This window comes from Strix aluco, chromosome 4 (genome assembly GCF_031877795.1).
Source record: "Strix aluco isolate bStrAlu1 chromosome 4, bStrAlu1.hap1, whole genome shotgun sequence".
Taxonomy (NCBI): domain Eukaryota; kingdom Metazoa; phylum Chordata; class Aves; order Strigiformes; family Strigidae; genus Strix; species Strix aluco.
Window position 1 is genome coordinate 107,878,078 of NC_133934.1, and position 15,737 is coordinate 107,893,814.

General features: G+C 39.9%; 1 protein-coding gene across 1 annotated transcript in view; it reads left to right on the forward strand.

The window, feature by feature from the left end:
• NRXN3 (neurexin 3) overlaps positions 1-15,737 on the forward strand; it is a 1,036,510-nt gene that overhangs the window by 369,092 nt on the left and 651,681 nt on the right. The window contains exon 11 of the mRNA XM_074824849.1: positions 2,089-2,115. Within this exon, the coding sequence (XP_074680950.1) occupies positions 2,089-2,115 (27 nt within the window). The remainder of the gene's footprint in view (positions 1-2,088; positions 2,116-15,737) is intronic.

The following is a 15,737-nucleotide window of genomic DNA, read 5'->3' on the forward strand; positions in this document are numbered from 1 at the left end:
TCTGCAAACATCAATAACATAACAATGGTTTTAGTTTCTAACTTTGTTGAATGTTGCTGAGGACCAGCCATGTTTCCCTTTCCAGCACACTTCCTGTTTAGACCGTAAGAAATTCCCTGTTGTTCCAGCTATTACAACTCCCTTGATCTCACTTGCTTGCAGTGAGACTTGGGAGTCTCTCTCGCTCTTGCTCTCACTATCCATCAGAACACAGAGGGAAGTTCCCCAGCATGTACTTCAGAGCTTCCCTTACTCCACCCAACTCCTAGAAGGGATATAGCCACCACTGTATGGTGATCGTACCAATTGCTCCAGGGCTGTTTGCTCCCACTTTTCTGTTGCGGTTGACGACACATGACAAACCTAATCGCACAAAACCAAACCCAGATTTTCTCAAGAGAAGTTCTGCTTGAAAACAGACTCTCTCTGGCTATGCTGCTCCTGATTGGTGTGTCCTTGCTCATTACGGCTCTTTATTTATAGGCTCTTATTCTTTCCCCTCTTTCATGTTTTAAGAACGGCATTTAGTTTCAGCTGCTGAAATAATTTTCCTACATCTGTTTGAGTAAACATAAAAGTGGTCCGGTTAAGCAGCAAACTGCATTATATTTCTCTGCCATTCTGTATAATCTCTCTTTCTGGGCCATACCTCTCTAATAAATACAACCATCCCTGTTGGTCAAAGCTTTAGTTGTCCAGTCAGCATGTCCAGTAGAATGGTGCTATTATTCCTAACCTTGATTTCCTGAGAGAAGGTCAGCATGGCCCAAGATACGTAATAGCAGTGGTATGATAGTTCTTGCCCATGTCAGACACGACAGTAATGGATGTTCACAAGGCTGTAAGTAGGCATTTATAAATGAAGGATCCTCTTATGGGTCGTATCCTGAGATATGCTGAGCATTAATGTGTTAAATGAGAGAAACAATGCTCAGAAGCCCTCTAGCTCAGGCTCTCTTACCTCAACTTGTTTTCTTCGTGCAGACTTCTCAGTTACCATTTATTAGATTCCACAAACATAACTCTATTTTTCTTTCCATGTACCCCTCTTTGTCCCTCCCTTGCCTATAACCTCTGAATGAAGCAGGGCCAGCAAAGGTTCCCAGATCTGCCACTTCACTGCCCATTTCGTCTTCTTCCTGAACGTTAGGAGCGTCCCATTCCATCTTAGTGTTCAGAGAGCAAGACGAGATTGGGCTCTGAGGAACTGGCAGAGCTGGGGACCTTTGAAAGAAATCCCCTTTCCCCCTTCCAACTAAAAAAAGTATTCCCAACCTCCAGAACTAGCTGAAATCTGGGCTGGGCGTTCGTGCGGTTAGCTGTTTGCAAGTGGCCATTTTATGATAGGACACAACTGGGCAGTATATTAACCCTTTCCTCACCTGAATGGACAGTGTCAAATGTGTCTGTGCACATATTAGAAAGTGTTCTGGGCTGGCATTGGGGGAATGAGAAGAGGGTCTGTCTTTGGGAGAGCTGGAAAGGGTTAAATATTGCGCCAACAAATCTCATAGGCTGATTTTACAGGTATTCTGTGTTGGACAGATGGTGTATTTATGCAATAACAATACGAATTAATTCAAAAGAAACCAAGTGTAAAGGTTGACTTTGAGCTTCAAGCTTCTTAGAGAAATTGGTAAAGGTCTTTAAAAAGCGAAATGACACTGGAGTATGACTTGCATTTTGAGGGAGATTTTTTGTGCCTTAATTATCAATTTTTTCATTGTAATTCACATCAGTTCATGGTCTGGAGTAGAAGATACTCTTAGATGCACAGGCTTCTATAAAAAGACAAGAGCTTTCTGTGTCAACATGTGGATATATATGTATATTGGTATATCTCTCTATACATATGTGTATATATATATGTATGAGTATATATATATATTTATGTAACAGATACTTATGTAGAATATACTGTACATATACACCCACTCCTGAACTTGTACAGACTCTATATAAGTATAAAATGGCCACATATCTTTGCGTGTGTCTGTCCCCGGAAGGGTGGACTGATTGTTTTTGGATGTCTGCAGCTGTTACCTTGAAGGATGCAATTTCATCTTTCATTTATTTTTCCCCATCTAGACTGTATCAGGATAAACTGTAACGCCAGTAAGTTTTCCCTCAAGTTTCATTTTGTTCTCTTTCTATATATATTAAAATAACTTTATTTTCTTTGCTGTTTTATAAGCTGTTTTTCTTTTCTTTTCTTTTCTTTTTTCTTTTCTTTAAAAAAAATAATCTTCTGAAATTGAAGGGTTGGGTGGGATATGAAGCTGGGGGGAGGAGGGAAGACCTTATGGTGATTGTATGTGAAAATTTTGTGTTAGGTTTCTCCAAGGAGGAGATGAACTGTTATTTCATAGCTTTGCAGAAGAGCACCTGAGGAACGTGATGAGCTGATATTATATTTCACTGGTAACCTGTTGTCTTTATGAAAACTTTTAAAGAACCACATAAGAATTACAACAGGTACTGTATGCACTTCTCCACTACAAAAAAAAGGCATGCATATTCAAAAAACAGAACAACAAAAAAAACCCCACCTCAAACTCTCACTTTATTTTAGAATGGTGACAACTTAACCTGATATTTATTCAAAGTCATTTTTATTTGGGTATAGAAGAAGGAAAAAGTAAATCTTAGCTTTTGAGTATATTATCGGAGTTATGTGATAAGCTTTAATATAGCATTTACCACTCCTGGGTTTCTACAGTAAATTCCAGTTGAATCTTTGGGTTACTGAAGATCCCTTTCAGTCTATAAAAGTAGGGAAGAAGGCTTATAAAATCTCTGAAAAATAGTAGTGAAAGATCATATCCAATTCTAGACTGATTGAGGAAACAAAATCTTTTCTGTTCTAGTTCAAAGAGCTGGTTGAAGTTGATGTAGGACTCAAAAGTAAAAAGCACTTCCCAAAGAATGGAGCTGTTTAACTCTCAGGTGTGCTTTGAGGCTTATCTTACTTGAAACCAGATTCCTGAACTGGCAGATCCTCTATGTTAGATTTAATATGGAAAGATGTATGAAAGCATAAACACCACTTTGGAAATGCTATAAGAAATTAAAAGGCAAGTATGGTCCTATGTGTTTTCTAGAGGTGGTGGTCTTTTTGCTCACCAGTGAGCCATATCCAAGCTAGCAGGCAGGTGGAAAGAAGTGTGTTGTAGCCCCAAAAGCAAACATAGAGCTTTCAAGTGGCAGAGCTAAATGTAGCAGCACCAAGAGTATCTTATTGTAAAGCAGTTTCTTAACAGCTTTGCCACAGTTTTGGACTAAGAGTAGGTTTGTAGTCTTAGACAGCAGACAGCAGTTGTTTGAGATATTTCCCCATGTACAATATTTGCAAAATTTAAGAGGTTCTCTGTGGCTGCAAATAGAAAAAAAATTACACACATAAGCCGGTCAGCTTTCCCTCCTGGTCACTGCCAGCTGATTGAGATCCTACTTTGCAGGGAAGTGGAAGCAATTAGTTTCTTGTCCTTGGGAAGTGGTCCTTGGGAGCTTGTAGCCAGGGACAAGCCAAAGCATTGGTTGATGTGTGGTTATTCCAGCTGTGAGCCCTGATATGCTGTTTGATTGTGAGTTCACAACATCGAGAACTGCAGCCTTCTTCAGCCCTATTGCAGGGCTATGTGAGATTAGTCCTGTATGACTCAAAGCTTGAACCTGTTGTTGATTTCCTTTTGCTCTTCGAAGTTTTAACACTGTCTTTCAAGATAGAGTGGGTAATAGGAAAAAGTGTCTTGAGTCTCTGTTAGCTGAGATTGACAGTTTTTGCCCAGCAGTGCTGAGGACATTTGCATAAAAATAGGATCTTTTTCTTGAGTAAGAGTTCATATGCTCTTGTTGCTTAGGCACCTGTAACTCTATCTAAACACTTGTGCCATAGTTATTGTTGATGTGTGTCATCTGAGCATCCATATCATTTCCTCTGGTACAGGACAACAGTCTGGTGGTGTTACCATCTTCAACTTTTGATGACAGCTGGCTGTTAAAAGCTTAGCTATGGAAGACTATCTTCAGGTAGGAAATCAGCTTTAGTAGCAAGGAGTAATGGTCTGGTTTTCATGCAAATCAAAATCTAGCAGTAATTGGGAGAAACATTCAGAAAAGAAAAAGAGGGGAAAGAGAATCCTATAATCAGAGCAGTGGGAAGACAGTCTGAATCCAGCGCTTTTGTTAGTTTCCCCATAGGCAGCAAAGCATCTTGATTCATTTTGCTTCCATGCATTTTTAATAGTTGAGCCTGTTGCATTTTTAAATACAGCCTTCCTCTGAAGGTTTGTATTTATTTACTTATTTTAAACACTTTGGATTTTCCTAATTTTTTTTTTTTTTTATGATACTTCACTGAAAATGAACTACCCTCCAACACCTTATTTTGTCGCTGCCTGTTGCGATGACTCTGGTCATCTGTCTTGCTTTCTAGAAGAGAATCTGCTGAGAACTGATTGATGAAAAACTGTATGCTCTTGCATGAATAAAATATGGTTAGGCAGGAGCAGACCAAATATCACTGTACTGTGCAGAGGGAGTTATCCACATACAGGTGGGTCTGCCAGAGTCTGTTGGAATGGTCAGAAGTGTTTTAAAGTAACTTGACAAATGGGATTCCCAATCAGTTGAAGAGTTTCAGGTCAAGCAGTCACCATTGCTAACTGAATAGAAGGGACCTGGTGCATGGCTTTAAAGGTAAACAGAGCTGTACTTTTGGGGTCTTGTGGAATGTGTAGGTTAAAGAACCTACTGCAGCAAGCACTGAAGCTCATGCTGTTTGAGAGAATCTAGTATATTTTCCCAGGTAAGCATTTAATTTTCTATATACTTTCTCTTAATTTTCATTTAAGAATTGAGGACTTTTTGCTTGCATGTTTTTGAGTTGTCATATATCTGATGCAAAATACTGTCTTCCATTTCTTCTGTACATTATTGCTGTTTCTCATCACTGTCATATCTCATAGTTCTGAAATGGAAGACTGACATCATTTCCTAGAATAGGAACATATTTTACTTTCTCTGTATTTATTTCAATACTCATCTCATCCTCTCCTTTCATTCTTGAAGATACCTAAACTGATCTTACCTGTTTCTGCACTGACAGAGTTTGAATTTAGAAGGACCTAACAGTGCTGTTGCTTACAAAGGTGTAACTGGGTAGTAACTCTCTTTTCCTCAGAGTTAAAATCAGCACAACCAGAAGCACGATCCCAAAATACACCGCATGAAGGTGCACTGAATGATTCCTCAACATAAAGCAGACATAACAGATAACACAATTTTGTTGGCTGGATTTATGGGGAAAATAAGTATGGTCTAAATACCCTTATATTTTTGCATAGATATATTTTGGGTTTTTACATAGGATTTCCTAAAGAAGAGTAGCTCTTTGATCTTTCTTCTGTAAGCTGTTTCTTGAAATACATAGTTCACTTACATAGTTATAGTTCACATACGTAGTTATAGTTTGTGTCATAAAATCTGGCGCTCTGATTTTTCTTCATTTTTTCAAAGGAATCCAATCCTTAATTTCTATATTCCCTTTTCAGTGACCCCACTTCATACCATTCCAGATGGGGATAGTTTTCAGCATTCTACCCAATATTAAGCGTGGAGAACAGGGCTGTGTGTGCTACAGATTTACTAGCTTTTGGAGGTGTCCTCACTTTGTGTTCTTCCTAGGATACTGCTTGTATTGTTTGTCTTGGCCTAGTTCTCTCTCCTTCTCCCAAACTTTTTATGTGGTGTGTCAACAGTCACATAGTTTGACACTACCTTTATGGGAAGTTTGATCTTCCAAAAGTAGCTGCCTTTGAGACAGTGAATACTTCTGTCTTATCACTTATTTTTTCATAATGAGGCCTTTTCTTCTCACTAAAGCATGCCAGACAATCCGTTACCTATTTTCATGTCACTTGTGATGCCTCAGCAAATCCTGATTCTCTTCTCCTACCTGTTGCTAAAAGCACAGATGGAAGAGGATGAAAAATCACAGTCTAATCACTACTGGTTGATCCTGTGTCTCTATGAGGCTCTACAGTTAGCATATTGTTTGAGATCTAATTAAATTTGGATGATAGAAGACAGCTAGAATATGAGATTGGTTCTCCCTTCTCAGTTGCCATGCTTACTGTATTTAGTGCCTTAATTCAATGCAACGTTAATGTTTCATTTTAGTAAGTGCCACTGCCACAGCATAAAATACAAACCTATGATGTGTAACTCTCTGGGAGAGGCTTAAAGTTTTCTTTTTTCCATATCTTCATAAGTAAATAGGAAGCTGTGCTAACTCTAATCTAATCAAAATGTTGTAAAACCAAGTGCACTTATCTGATTCCTAGTGATGTTGCTGTCATTTTAATAAAAGCTTAATAGTACTCTAACATGAAAACATTATTTGGAAAGTGAAGAGGTATGATTAAACATACACATCATATTTGTGACTCTAGTATCTCCTAACTCCATTTAAACATAATCATGAAGAAATTAATGCTTATGCAGTCTAAAAAGTGACGAGTCATTAGTATGTCATATTGTAATGGTGAAAGCAAAGCTGGTGTCTGTAGCATCTGTACAGCCTAGCTGAGAACGATCTCACCTGTGAGCAGACTCAGGGTGGTGGTCTGGCCTCATGCTGCTGCTGCACTGCAATGCAGAAGAAGGGAAGGGAGCAAGCCTGTCTTTGGAAGATTTTTCCTTCTGTCAGGTGTTGAAACAGCAGTCCTCCCATGTATTTTGTCAGATATTAAACTAAGAATTCTGTTAGAGTAAAACATACCATGCTGGATCCAACAGCCTGAGAGAGGTGAGGCTACTCCCACTCCCTCTTCCCTGTGGTGAGGTTGAAGAGGTATTCCTGGCAGGCACTTTGCTAGTGATCACACACTTACTCGCAGATCTGTGCTCATTCCAGTCTCTGGCAGCATGAACATACAGGCCCTCTGACCCATGGTCTGACTCTAGTTGCTGCACTCACACCCCTGTACACCCTCGTGCACACCGGATAGAGACCCCTCACCCAGAAAATAGTTACAAAGGAATTTAATATGAAGACAGGACAGACAGCGCTGATCAGGCACAGGGCCCAGACAGGTAAGCATACTGACCAGTAACCATGCTTGGACACTGGGGCTTATGGCTTTGCTGGAACAGCCCTGGGAGAGGTCTGGACAAGGTGTTCATTCCTCAGGGGTCCTTGATTTCTGTTCCCACCTGCCACTGTGCCCTGTGTTCCTCTGGGCTTGTGCAGATGGGCCTCTGAGGGGCTGATGGCCCCTGTGATGGGCCTGGATGTAACTCAGGAAGACATTATTTGGGCTCCCCTTCCTGCTGCTGTCTCTCTGAGCTCCTTTGTGGGCATGCAGATCACATAACCTGTGGGTGTGCAGATCACACAAGAGCTTTATCACATAACCCAATAAATTCCTTTTCCCTGTGGCAGTTACTACAAAGTGAAGTATTTTGTCTCACACTTGCTTGATTCAAGTCCACTCCAAGTTCCCAGTGGGAAAAACCCTCTTGACTTAGGCTCTCAAATCAGAGGTTGCTTGGTACCCCTACAAAGTAAAATAGTGCTCCTGAGCTTGTTATAAAAAGGTAGTGACAAAGTCCATGCAGTTACAAATTGCAGTGGAGAGGACAAGACCCTTGGGAATGGGTTCCACATGGACATCCTCCATCTAGGCGAGAGGCAAAAGATGAAGCATATACAAGAAGCTGCTCTGCTTCAGTGCTGTCTAGACAATATGTCTTCTGTAGATTAGATTCTGTAATTAATTGCCAGAACATCCACTTTGTTCTTTTATTCAAAGAACATTGGTACAAAACTGGAAAATCATGCTTTAGGATCTAGGAGGAAGTGAATATTTTATATGTAATTAATTTTGTCTGAGAAGAGAACAACCCAGAGAGAGCATCTCTAATGAGACTTTAAATAGTTAAAAAGAAAAGCAAATGCCAATCAGCACAAACACTGCTTGCTATGTTGGGTGCTACCTTATCAGTAAATTTAAGGCCAAATCAGTGAGCCTTAAGGCTCAGCAGGTACTGGATAAGGAGTGGCTGGTAAAGAGGCTCTAGTGATTTGCATTATTGGGTGCAGAACACTGGTTGTAATGAGCACAAGCTTTTCACAGTGACTTTAATCTTCCTAATCCAGACAGTGACATGAAGATTAAGGTTTTGCTGCGGCATAATTAATTAACTTGGGCAATCCTAAACTGCAGTTTGCAATATCACAAGGTCCCTGCATCCCAGAATATTTCAGGGGACATAAATCTAGACTACAAATGCAAGCCTATGTTTACTAGACTTCAGCTAGCCCCAGCTCTTAGCAGCAGTTAGCCTTCATCTTCCAGCTTAGTACTGTCACATCCTTTGAAAGTCTCTAGTCTGACTCTTCAGTTCTAGTGCTCCGGGAGACACTTCAGCAGGTCTTCTAAGGTCATCCGTTTGAAGAGATGACGCTGTTGAAAGCAGAGCTTGGCAGAATGCATTCTGTGTTATTTTTAACTAAATTGCTGCGGTGGGACCTAACGGGAAAGGAGACTAACCGTGGAAACTCAGCAATCATCTGTCGGGAGTCAATGAACCGCTTTTGGAAAACAGCTATGCCAGTTTACTGGCTATTGTTCCTGCCCCAGCAGCTTTTCTTGACTCCTCACCACTTCTTGAAAGATTGTCTTTGTGCTGTATGTTTTTATATATAGAATTTTCAATTCCTGTAGCCTCTGACTCCTTCCATGGTATTATAACTTAAAATGAGAACTGTTGTGAAGGGAGCAGAGTCAAAACAACCATATCACAGAATCACAGAATGGTTTTGGGTTGGAAGGGACCTCAAAGATCATCTAGTTCTACCCCCCCCTGCCATGGGCAGGGACACCTTCCACTAAACCAGGTTGCTCAAAGCCCCGTCCAACCTGGCCTCGAACACTTCCAGGGAGGGGGCAGCTGCAACCTCTCTGGGCAACCTGTTTCAGTGCCTCACCACCCTCACAGTGAAGAATTTCTTCCTTACATCCATTTTAAATCTACCCTCTTTCAATCATGCTGTCAGTAACTAAGCTAGATACATATTAATTAATGTTAGAAATTCCTATTAAATATTGGGATTCTGGATGCTATAACAAAGATTATGGAATATGAAAAGGTTGGGGTGTGGTTTATTTTTTTTTTTTTTTTTGCCAGAGGAGAAAGATGCTTTGGGTGAACCTTGGAGTAAGCTAGGAAGAAGTTTTTGGGTAGGATAACTTTTGATGTCATGTGATGCTGGGTTTTGTTTTAATGATACATTGAATTAACTAGTTGCTGGTCAGAAATGTTTTTCTCTTATCCACCAGTTGTTATAATACGAACTTCTTTTCTCATGTGTAGTTGGGGAAAACAGAATGTCTTGCTTCCTTTCCTGTTGCAATGTTTGCAGGATCTCAGCCAGGATGCCTGGGGGGAAAAGGCTTTGATAGAAAAGCTTGTACACTTCTCTGTTATTTTGGCCATTTTCTCTGTATAAATTGGTTTCTGTTCCTTTCAGATCAGCTGTAATCATTTGCACTTCCCTCAGTGTTTTGGCTTAACTCATGTAGGTGGCTAAGCACCACACAGCTGCTCACTCACTCTGCCCCAGCCTGTCTGTTATCAACACTGTTTTGTTCACAAATCCAAAACATAGCACCATGTGCGCTACTATGAAGAAAATTAACTCTCTCCCAGCCAGACAGTACACTCAGGAAGCAACTATAGCCTTCAAAGTTTGTGGACATTATGCTATAGCGCTTGAAAAGGCAATGCTTTTGCTGCCTTCCAGTGAAATAGAGGGCCAAAAGCAGACTGAAACAGTGTCGTCTATGGTGTGCAGGCATTGAGTATTTGGTCATTTCTTTTTCCGTTTCATTGATTTTTCTTTTTGTACCCAAGGTACTGAGTTTGAGGAAACTTCTGTGTGAGTGGTAATATCAGGGAGCTGTGTAGCAGCACTAAATGTATGGTTTCCAGGATTAAGACGTGTCAGGCTGTTGACCATCTTAAAATCAAATGATGACTGCATTAGGACTTAAATACTGGATACTGTTCCCATGAATGAATAGTGAGAAGGTTGATAATGACAGATAAAAGTTGCCTTTACACAACTGGGAGATTTTTTCCACACTTAAGAGTTCTTACACCACCCGCCTATTTCAGCAGTGACTGCTACTGTCCTTCTGCCACCATGACCCATCACACTGCCTGTATTTTGCACTGAAAGGCTGATTTGTCTGGCAAAAGGCACTGCTGCTAGAAAATTTCTCTCAGGGAGCAAGGAACTGCAGTTGCACACAGGTGCTTGAGGAGTAAGATAGAAGTTTACTTTAAAAATATCTTTTGGTGCTTCTGTGCTTGAACATTGGCCTCTCTGAAATGAGCTGGGGAAAGGTGAGCTGCAGGTTTGCAGTCTGCCTCTGAAAGAAGCACCTTAGAAATATTTACTGTTTGTGCAGGGACAGAATGAGTCAGAGAGAGCAAGAACCCTTCTCCCAGAGAGAGTCTCACTTGGTCGAGCTGGTACACACTGGTGTATGATGTATATGGCAAGCTTGCATTGCTGCTGCTTCTCTGGAAACTTGCCCCTAGCACACCTTTCAGCAGTGATGTCTTCTTTTCTAATTGCTTATCTTCTACTCCTCTCCAGAAAAGCTGATTCTTGAGGTTTCAGGGCCAAGGAAACAGTTGTTGACATCTTGCTTCTCTTGTGCATAGGGAATGCAATGCATGGGAAGACCTGATACCACAAGGAACCTGACCAAGACACCACAGATGTGTTTGATTAGTGGTGAAGATTTTTTATATCATCATAAAGGGTTTTCTAGGTAGTGGAAAATGCAATATGCGGAACATTTTCATTCTGAATGTGAAAAGTTAGAAAGCCTGAGAGAAGTTCTGAGGTAATTCTCCCAGTTAAATATCTTTCTGATTTGTGTCACTTCAGTGGTTTCTGTATTAAACAGTCATGCATGCACACTTCATTATGGAAAAATAGCTTTTTCCTCTTGGTGGATTTCACAGTATCCAGGCCTGATCATGAATTGAAGGTCAAATCACCAAGTACAATTTTAATCATCCAAGAATATCTTATTATTTTTGTTTGCTCAAGAATTTGAAGTAGTGAATCACCAACAAGCTTGGAAAAAAAACCCAGGGAAGTTGTTATGATAATTAACTGTTAATGCAAGAGTGGGTTCAGGTAAGGGTTTAATTGTGTTTTAAGAAACCATTCGCATGCTGACATAATTTCAATTAGTGTGTCAAATATCATGCAACAACTCTGATTCAACTTCAATACAAGAAAGGAAGGGAAGAAGCATATTTGTAGATGACCACTGAGGCTTTTTGGAGGTCAGTACACAGTTGGCCACACCGTATACTGGTAGTTACCATTATAATGTAACAGTAATTACATACACGCCAATTACATTGTTACCATAGTCTGTTCTGCCACAGCCTTGCTCTCTCTCCTAGAATTGCCAAAATATTGATGCCACAAGCGTGGGTAATATCACTGCCTTTTTTTTTTGCAATGGGCAGAAAATTATCCTCATTTAGTTCCAAATTTTGTTATACTAGAAAGAGTGAAAGTTTGTTGCTTCTAATTATTCCAATATTATATTATGGTATTTTGCTGCTTAGGATAATTTTAGATTAAGGGAAACTTGCTTCCTAAATCATCATTGCCATTGAAAGCAGTGCCAATAAAATTGACGAGTTCTCATTGTAATCAAAGTTTATAATATTTCTCTCACTGGTCACACTTTGATTTATTTCAAGCATATTAAAATGCAACAGAGCAGATGGGGCGGCATAAAAACTATGTGAAAATGCAGGACTTTTTACTTTTTTTTGGTCATAGCTCTCATGGAGCTTATTTTCCTGAATGAACTGAAAAGGTTATCCAAACTTCAAGATTTTTGCCTCAAGTGTGGTATATTTCAGGTTTCCAGCTCAGCAGACTCACTCAGTGGTATTTTTTGCAATTTCTCACTGGCTGGGTGACTCCTCCAGCAGCACAGCCGTATTTTGTAGGGAATGCTGTATCCAGCAGTGTTGCATAGAGACAATAATTTATGAGCCCAACTGTCTGTGTGTGCTTAGGCTAGGGGTATCAGTACCTAGCTCAAGCAAACTTTTTTTGACTCTGGTGGTACTCCATGTGCCTGTTACAGAGGGGGATGAGCACCATCTCGTGGTGCAGCTGGAGATTTTCTAGTTTCTTTTCTCAGTTCACGTGCTGAGCAGCCTAAATGCATTTCCAAAGCAATATGATAATTTTGTGTTTGTTGGGTTGTTGTTTTCCCACCTGTGAAAGGGTTGGAGGTGTATGTTCAGGGTGCTTTGTGGAAAGTAATAAAGAGAAAGATTGTGTTCATTGGCAGAGCTGTGTGAAAAAGGACTTGAATGCAAACAGGTTCTTGACAGGAGCACTGGGCTACCATATCAGTTATGCTCTTAGGAAGCAAGAAACTTTTTCAAAGTTTGAACTGTACCATAGGCCATTGCTAATCAGCACAGAAAACAACCACATGCTCTACTGCCTTTAAGTTACTCCTTTTCATCTCAGATGAAACCAGCTGATGCTATGGAGCTGAAGCTTTGTGGCTTAAATGCTATGAACAGCCCAAGAATGGGAACTGGGGGGCTGTAGCAGGCACTACTGTTCTGTGTCTCTGACAGCTGCAGCAAATCAGACCATCCTGACTTCAGCATTCCTTTCCAGGGCTGAAATCCACATAATGTACTGTATTTAAAACATTTGTTTCTGCTACCTGCATCTGGTTTGAAAAGTATGGTTCAGGAAACCCAGTGTTAAAACTAAAATCAGGCTTGAAGTAATAAGAGAAGTGTGCTTGTATAAGCATGTCTGAAACATCCTTATTAAAATATATCATATGGAATACCTGTAGAAATGTTTAACAGCTCCTGAGATCAGAAGTGATATCTTTTCTAATAATTCATATGAATATGTGGATAATCCCAAATGATAAGAACAGCCTAGAGTGGATGTGGGGCAGCTGACACATAGCTAAGCTGAGAAGGCAGGGAAAATATTTATTAAACCCAGCTATTGGAAAAAACATAAGTGATATTTGCATAGCTGATATTCAGCCACTCCTAACTAGTTAGGCATAAATTCAGAAAGGGATTTCCATGGTTAAGTACTGAAATGCCTTGATTTCAGGTAAAATCCTTGAAAGCACATTAACTCAAACCTGACTGTAATGGACTGGAACAGCCATGTGTGAATACAGAGGTAAAAACTGAAGGCAGCACTTGGAAGACATGATGTTACTTTAAAGCCAAACCCTCAACTGAAGCAGCTGAAACCTGTCTAAGAATTCTGAGTTGGAGTAATTAATAGAGATGCAGTCTGTTTTAAACTAATATTAGAATTGCATCTGATGTTCATTTTATAACAAAAAAATTACTTTAAATCTCTAAAAGATCTTGTGCTTTGCTTTTATCATGAATCCAGACTGATATTTTTTGAGCTGAGTCAGGGTAAACCTGAGAAATCAATGTGCTTCACAACTGCATAAAGAGTGACTCTGACAAGGGAGGTGTTTGAAAACAGGACAAAGGAACTTGGGCTCTGAGATTTCTTTAGAGAGCCAAAGGGCTGGAGAATGTTTCTACCAAATTGTGAAGTGTGTATGTAGAGGGTGGGTTGTGAGAATGTGTTCTTCTAAATGGGTGCTAGCCACCTCCCTTGCTATGAGAAACAGAAAAGTAAAAGATACTGCCCTGTTTCAGGTAAACTTTGATGCATCATAAGGAAATACTTCTTCCTTATTTTGAGAGAGGTACTTTTCTGCTTTGCCCTTCCAGACAGTTCCTTTTGTCTAATTCACTCAAATAGAGTTAAAATACAAATCTATTTCTCTTCCTTGCACATCTTTTTATATTTTTCAAATGTTGTCAATTACTTATGTGTTCTAAGGGGAAAAGAGCCTATCTTTCTGTCTTCTTGATTGCTGAAACTATGATTTTCAGCAGTCCATTAGGAGGTTATTAAGATGTTTTTTCTGCTTTAGCTCTGATTTGCAGAGGTAGCGAGCCTAGTCAGTCCCTGTTAACTTTCACAGGATTTTAGATGCTCAGCATTTGTGAAGAATCAAATCTTAAGGCCCTTGTCCTTGAGAGATCCACTGCCAAATACTAAGGAGACATTTTCAAAACTGAAAATATGATGATTTTCCTGTTGTGAGGTGAATGAAGTAAATGCGAGTTCTTGGGACAGGTATGTCTTCATATGGGCAGGTGGGCAGGGTTATTGCCAGTCTTGGTGATCACTTCTGAGTCATGCAGTGTATAATGGATCAGGTTTTCCCATGGGATCACAATGATCTGAAAAATTTATTACTTTGAGAAGACTGAGGCTCTCAGTTACTTTGCTTTGAATGCAAAAATATGTGTTTTAACTTGTCACAGATTTACTCCTGGGGATGTGCATCATGTTTAGACTCAATGACCAGACATGAACATGTTTTTATATAAGGTTTCAGATTTCACTTTTTCTGACTGGGCCAGAAATGTAACAGAAACATCACTTCTCTGAGAGCTTTGGGAGTAGAGAAGAACATAGAGATACTTCTAGACCTATAGATACTTACAAAACTGCAGTTATGATAAACTAAAGGAGGGATTTATAGTAAAGCATTTTAACCCACTTCCCTTTTTCGTGGGGGAACGGTAGCTTCATCTGCAACTGGACAAAGTAATGCATTGCTTAGTTTTGGCATCTCTTTGTCCGTCACAGCACTGAAAGGATATTTGATTCTGTTTCATAGTGGGATGAGATTTCAGCCCAAAATTAAAAATCCTTTCTTAGGAGTTCTTAAGCATATTTTAATCTGTGGAGTATTCTTCTTATGCTGATGATTTAATTCTTACAAGACTGCAATAGTTGTGGCATTACTATCCCCATGGAATTACTGAAGGACAGGGTGTGAAGTCATTTTATGCGGAAGCAGTAGCAGTGACATTATGGGCTTTCAGCCCTGCCCTAACACAGCACCATTATCCGAGCACTTCTGACAGTGAGGGAAAGCTTTGTTGCAGCTATTCAGCCCTGGTGCTACTCTACATTTTTTAGCAGAGAGGGAAGTATGAGCAAAGAGAAAGATCATGTGTTCTTACTCACTGTGTTACCTCACTGCACTAATAGTGTATTGAGGGATCCAACTTCTACTTGTGTAAGAAGGGTCTGTGTGTGAATTTATTGACAATGCACTTTTTGTAAATTTGCAGGCTGCATACTGATTGAAGGGAAAGTGCTTAGCTGCTTTTCAGACTACAAGTATACTTGAAATTGATCTGTTAGGGATAAAACAGTATCCATGAGCTGTGAACACTGATAACTGTATCAGTACTGAAAAAAACCCCTGCTCACATTCTACCTCAGGTGACAATAGTTCCAGATCTTTTGCTTCCAGGTAGCATTAGGTCTTCTGAAGCTGCAGTACATCCATTGTAAAACTTGGACAGGTCTTGCAAGGGCAGAGGAGGAGAAAATCTAGGAAGAGATTTCCCAAAGGCATTGAAACCACATCTCAAGATCAGCTTTTTCTGAAGAAAATTAACTGAAGTACTGACAAACTCACTAGCATACAGTTTCCATGGCTACACAAATACGGAGGTGAAACAAACCCAATCCCTATTTCCTAAGCATCAAAGACTAGGGAAGTTTGAGTCAGTTCTTACTGTTA